General features: G+C 43.2%; 1 protein-coding gene across 2 annotated transcripts in view; it reads right to left on the reverse strand.

Annotated features, from left to right (window-relative positions):
* Positions 1-5,747, reverse strand: part of LOC119372163 (uncharacterized) — a 28,144-nt gene extending 22,397 nt beyond the window's left edge. Inside the window, exon 1 of one of the 2 annotated variants that reach the window (XM_037642624.1) lies at positions 5,572-5,747. In XM_037642624.1, the coding sequence (XP_037498552.1) occupies positions 5,572-5,679 (108 nt within the window). In that variant the 5' untranslated portion in view covers positions 5,680-5,747. Of the gene's footprint in view, positions 1-1,160; positions 1,442-5,571 lie in introns of those variants that run through there. The other variant, XM_049419821.1, reaches the window with a different exon arrangement.
* Between the last annotated feature and the right edge of the window lie 253 nt (positions 5,748-6,000).

The raw sequence follows: 6,000 nt of genomic DNA on the forward strand, positions 1-6,000 counted from the left end.
TTGCGCTCGCTCGATGCTGAAACAGTTTGGCGTGTATAATGAAGTCAACCGCCATGCTTTATTGTTTTGCTTCCTCTGAAGTTCATCAAGTTGTTGTGTTTTGTATTCGGAACAGGCCCGACTTTAGGAGTCTTCGAGGACGATTTGACTACACCTCTTCTGCGCATTCCGTCATACTTACTTTGCTATCGTCGCAACGGATTACCTCACCAACATGGCAACTGCTCAAAACCAACGCGATGCTTCAACCGAGCAAGTCTTTTTTTGCTTTGATTGTCTGCACAGTTTTTCAATATAGGGAACCTGACTTTGAGATGACATATTGTTCGACAGCGTTGCACCACACGCATACAATAAATATAGATCTCTCCGATAGCAACTACTTTGCGGCCTCTTCGCAAGAGATCAGACGAATAGACTGATACAGTACACCAAGGAGATGCTGGATTACAGCTTCTGTAGATGAGAACAACTATGCTCCCACCGAAACTTTCACCTGCATTGACGCTCTGCTACCCTTAATAATTTGGGAAGACATAAGCTTCCCAAATCACTTCAGAAGACACGCCTTAGATCTTACCTATGGCTGTATGGAGTCATGAAGTTCAACTTATCGCATCCCACCACCCTTTCTTTAATTCGTTCAAGACTGGTGACAAGGTGCTTGTATTTGCGTTCTCTACCACTGTGAAGAGCTTTTGTTTGGATTCACTTCGCCTTTGGTGCAGAAGGACGGCTGTACTGCATTACCGTTCATTGAAAAGCAGTGAGAAAAATCAACCGATAAACGCTGTAATGAAATGTTTGCCTCGCATTTGAGCAAGCTGAGCGTGTACTTTTGTGAAGAAAGTTTTAGAGCGGCACTTATGACATTTCGCAAGAGAAGAAGGGGCGAGTGTAAGTGACGAGGTACTGGCCATTAGATAAACGACTGTGCAGCAATGCGGAAGTGCGAGCGTAGAATGGTCAGAAAAAATTGCGCGTGCCCTAAAATTAACTTTCAGTTTTGGAGGTATCAGACGCGTCTTGAACGTTTTTAGAATCATTTTCGTTCCAGTAACAAACCTATTCCGTTCCCAAGACAGTATGCGGTCGCTGTACTAAATGACATGTTTGAAGGAAGACATCTTTCCTGCAATGAAATCAACTTTCTTACTTACCTTGTGCATGCCTTGGTCTATAACTCCAGCGAACCGGAGTTACAGTGAGTAATTGGCCGTTTAAAAAACTCATCCTGTGCTTGAAGTTAAAGTGTTGATATTATTCCTACCAAGTGGGCTCACTGTAAATTCTTGTTACCGATCATGCGTCTTGTGTATCAGTCGGGCAAAACTATGTGTACTCATTTTCCAAAAGGACACAATACAGGCTTAATTTTAGCATATTGAGCATTTTTGCTGCTAACGGAACCCGCAAATTGCAGTGCTCGTTCGCTGCGGAAACAGAGGAAACGTTGAAACAAGCTCTTTATTCCACTCAAATTGGAGTCGCAATACTAGTTTTGAAAGTACCTTGAAATGCCCCGTTGGTCATGATGGATTATACCAGCGTTTTTTAGCGTCAGCGCCAGTGACAGTTTTCCAAAGACAATTCGCTCACCTCGCTTCTTTGTTATTGGTTGAGACGTACTTGTTTCAGAATTCCAAGGTTATATCTAATATAGACGTAAGAATGGGGAAGGCACTTTTTCTATTTGTGCAAAAGCTGAGGGGAGTACATTTATAGATCAATATTTGGTAAGATTGTCCCCTGCCTGACAAATTTTGGTACAACCTAGAGTTAATAATTTAAAATTCGGCACTTGATTCTCCATGAGGTTGAGTTGGTGCTCTCTCAGTAGGAAAGTAACATATATTGTGGAAGTTATCGCCTTCGTATCATGACTGGAGTGGTGTTACAAGTGTTACAAAATATTCCAAAATTTTCCGCATTGAGCATATTTGGACGGGAAGATAAAAATTCCCATTTGTTATAATAGTTTCTTAAAAGCTTATTTCATTCATAACTACTATATATCGGAGCAGTTATCAGGGGCTCTCAAAAATGCACACCCATGAAATTTTTTAACATTATCGCACGAGCGCTGATCGCGGGATATGGCAGCGTCTAATATTCGCGAAAGGTAGCGGGAACCGCCGACGAAGCGCAAGCGAACAAAGCACACTGAACTGCGAGCGCCGACTGCTACCTTGTTCACTTCAACCTATCTTTAAGCAATTTTAAGTAAACAGCCTTGAAGTAAACAATCTTTAAGTACATCGTAGAAATCGCATAGAGGGTGCGCATGCGCTGTGTGCAGATAAGTGCACGTGTCCTTGGTTCTGCTGTTCTGCTAGGCGCATTCGATACCTGTGCTTTCTGCTGCGCTATCAGTCCCATTGTATTTGTTTTTTAATGAATAGAATGCACATCCACCTTAAAAGCGTGAGCGTCAAGCAGGCCCAGGCACGCCAACAGGTGTCGCACGTTTTGGGCATATACGGACTGCCCTCGCAGTTCAGTGTTCTTTGTGCGCTGGCGCATCGTCGGCATATATCATAAGGTTTCGATGGAATTAGACTCTACTCTATTCCAGGCTCAGCGCTCGCGCCCTACTGTTAAAAATTGCTAGGGCGTAGTACATAAGGCCTACTTACATTTTTGTCCTATACGAAAAGATATCTAGAAGGTACTGTTAGATAAGCAGTTATATTTGGGTGTTTATGGTTTACTTTTGTAAGCCAATCGCTAATATTCCAGCAACATAACTTGAAGTTGCGATTTGGTCGATTATAGTGAAGGAGTTCGACGAAAGCTCATCTGGTCAGGTAGCTGCTTGCACAGTTGCGGTAACTGCCACAGTGTGGTCATCACCAAGCTTGGCTTGGTCAGTGACCGCTGTTTTCGTTAGTCGGCTATGTTATTGCGATAACAATTATATGGGCACTCTCGGCTGATTTTTTCCTTCGCCGTCCTGTCCCAAATATATATATATATATATATATATATATATATATATATATAAATAAAGCCACAAATAAAAATAATTCAGAAGAAAAATTACGAAGCGCTCGACCAGGGTTTCGAACCTGCGACCCCTCGCTCCGCAGCTCGCTACATTACACAATTATGCCATGCCTCATTCATCCTCCAGAATACTAACGGCAGAATACAAACGCACGCGGCGTTGGGTGAAACGCACGGTACGCCACACGTGGCAAAATTATACGAGACGCAGGCCATGCTGCATCGTCGCCCGCGCTGCGTTTGCGTCGTATCGCTGGCGGCCCACGCTAGTTTTTCATTTTGGGGTTGTAGTGCTACGCCACTGGTGGCAAGTCGGGCAGCGAAAAAGAAGAGCGTCCTGTGGCTCGTGGGAGCGCTTTGGCTCTTCTGGACTTATGCCACAGGAGGGAAGAAACGAGACGGCTGAACCAGAATCACAGTATATATGTTACACCACGACCAGAATCATGAGGCTAAAATTGCAGCGCAAACGAACAAGACACCCACGAAGCAAAGAAACGTAGCACACAAGCGCTGTCTAATAACTGCTTTATTATATCATTACCAAAGCCTTTATTATCACAAGGCACACTTATCGCACATGCGCACATAATAGCTCTAAACCAAAACGTGTAGCAAGGATGATATGTATTAGATACATGGTGACACGAAAGTACATTCAGATGGATGTAGAGACAAAGAAGTAAAGAAGTAAGAAGGACAAAGTGCCTTTGCGCTGTAATTTTAGCCTCAGGAATATGTACGAACTACAGCCTAATGAATATTTATTTTAGTGACCAGAATCGACGCCCGCAGGGAACGCGAGCCGTGGCATCATGTGCCACTGCCAAGCGCCGTCTTTATTTCTTCTCTTGAGGTCGTGCGCTCTGCCGTTTTGTTTGCCGCCCAAAGGAAGGCGCTGAATGGTCTTGGGACAACGCGATCGCAAGAGCCCCTCGAGTGGATTGCGTTCTGCGCATGCGTCCTGGCGGCTCGCAAATTTCTTGGGTCCCCAACTCTAAAACTGTCTAGAGTTTCGCCGGACTTGTGATGTGCGCCTTCGACTTGTACTTTGACATACAGGGCGCGGTCGACCGTGCTCACGCGATTATCCCTTGAGCGAGAGTTTTGCGTGTCTTGTGCTTTCACCGCAAAGTTTGCGCTGAAGCTATAGACCACACGAAGGTCACATTGGTTGCTACAGCAGCCGCGTTTACGAAAGGAGTGAGCTGATAGCTAGAAGAGCCAAAGCGGGGGTTAGTTGAAGTAACTGTGACAGCTCGCGCTCGTACTGTGTATACCTGTGCGTTCTTTTCGTGCCTCCTTATTTCTGTTTGAGCAGCGCGCTGCAAGTGTCGAGCTGTGACAGTTGTTAGTGCGCACTCGCCATGCGTGTTTTCTTTTCCTGCGTCATTTGTGCTTGAGCAGCCCGCAGCAAATTTCTAGCTGCTTCCCGCTTTTCCTGTGACATTCCAATTTCTCGCTATTGCATTCATTGCTTCGCCCTTGAGGCGAAACTGTGACTTTTTTGTATATTTTAACTTACTTGCTAATTTTTCGCTGTGCAATACAATAACGCATTTTGTACTAATTTATCACAATGATCGGAAGCACTGGGCCTGCACGAAACATTAGACTTCTCTTGCATCAAGAAAGACCAAATAAATAAACTCAATTTGATAAAAAGCCTTATCAACATCTCTACATAGCCTATTTACACAACACATTAATTTCGTTCACTTGGCTCTATTAACATTAAAAAATTCCTGACATGGGCATCTTAAAAATAACTAATCACTGCAGCTTTCCCAAAAAAATAAATAAGGATACTAGCGAAAGGCTATTTCAGCGCACTGTAAATTGCGATGGCGTCCTATATGACTGCTCTATTCTTCACGTTTTAGCAATTTTACTGTGCACCAATACGATCGCAAAATAAAAACCAGCTCGCAAGGCTGCCAGTCCCACCAACACTTTGGAATGGCACTTATAGAAGTTTTCTCAGAATCACTCATCATTCGCTATTCTGTAAACTGTATGTCCACAATGCTGCTGCATAAACAGTATGCGTGGCAGCCGCAAGTCAGTTTGATCTACACCTCTTCTTTTTTTATCATCGCTCGTGCAATAATAACCGAATGTATCGAAGATTATGCTTGCTTACTTGCAGTAAAAATGTGAGTCAGTGCCATGCCATAGTCATTTAAAGTGGAATTTTCACTCAGGTATAACGTAGAGGTGGAACATATTGGAGATAATTATTGAATTATTTAGGTTAGAAAATCCTTAGTGCAGTATGACCACGCGTATTCCCGCTTTTATCAGTGGAGCCACTAGAATATTCCCCTATGAAACTTTTTTTGAGTAAAAGGTGCATATTTTTCTTTTGCAATAACAGTCACTCCAGCTGGAAGCCCATATTCATACAAGAATATGTTCTGAACTTTTGGGACTCTTAAAACGAGAAAACAGTGCTCCTTGATTCACATGAAATACATTCGTGAAAACGAATATCTTCAGGTGTAGAGATGGTTATGTTATCCAACCTAACAATGACTTTGTAATAGGAACAACAATATTACTTACATCCTTGATAGAGAAGATAACCGGACGACGTTTCGGAAAACAGTTCATTGAACTCGTGGATTGGATGCAAAAAACAATCAGTATCACTAGTGATGCCTGCATGTGCATCGTATAACAGCGTATCACTCGTTATATAACTGTGTTCTTGATGTGAATAGGAACCTGCGCTGTAGTATGCTGAGTGCTCGAGGTTGGTGTACGTTTTTCCTATTCAGTCTCGAACAATGGGACAGGGCAGTGAACAATGCCTGTGTAATTTTGATTTTGCCATTTTCATCAGTCAGCGCGTGCGTAATACATCACATAGATTGAGAGGCGCTGAAGAAAATAATCGTGACACTAGATCAGCGTTTCGTAACAAGGTCGACAATGCGAAAGCCACACTCCCTGTTTTGAGGATCCTTCTAGGTTAACTTGGGAAACTTTGAG

The sequence above is a fragment of the Rhipicephalus sanguineus genome, chromosome 10 (assembly GCF_013339695.2).
Source record: "Rhipicephalus sanguineus isolate Rsan-2018 chromosome 10, BIME_Rsan_1.4, whole genome shotgun sequence".
NCBI classification, from domain to species: domain Eukaryota; kingdom Metazoa; phylum Arthropoda; class Arachnida; order Ixodida; family Ixodidae; genus Rhipicephalus; species Rhipicephalus sanguineus.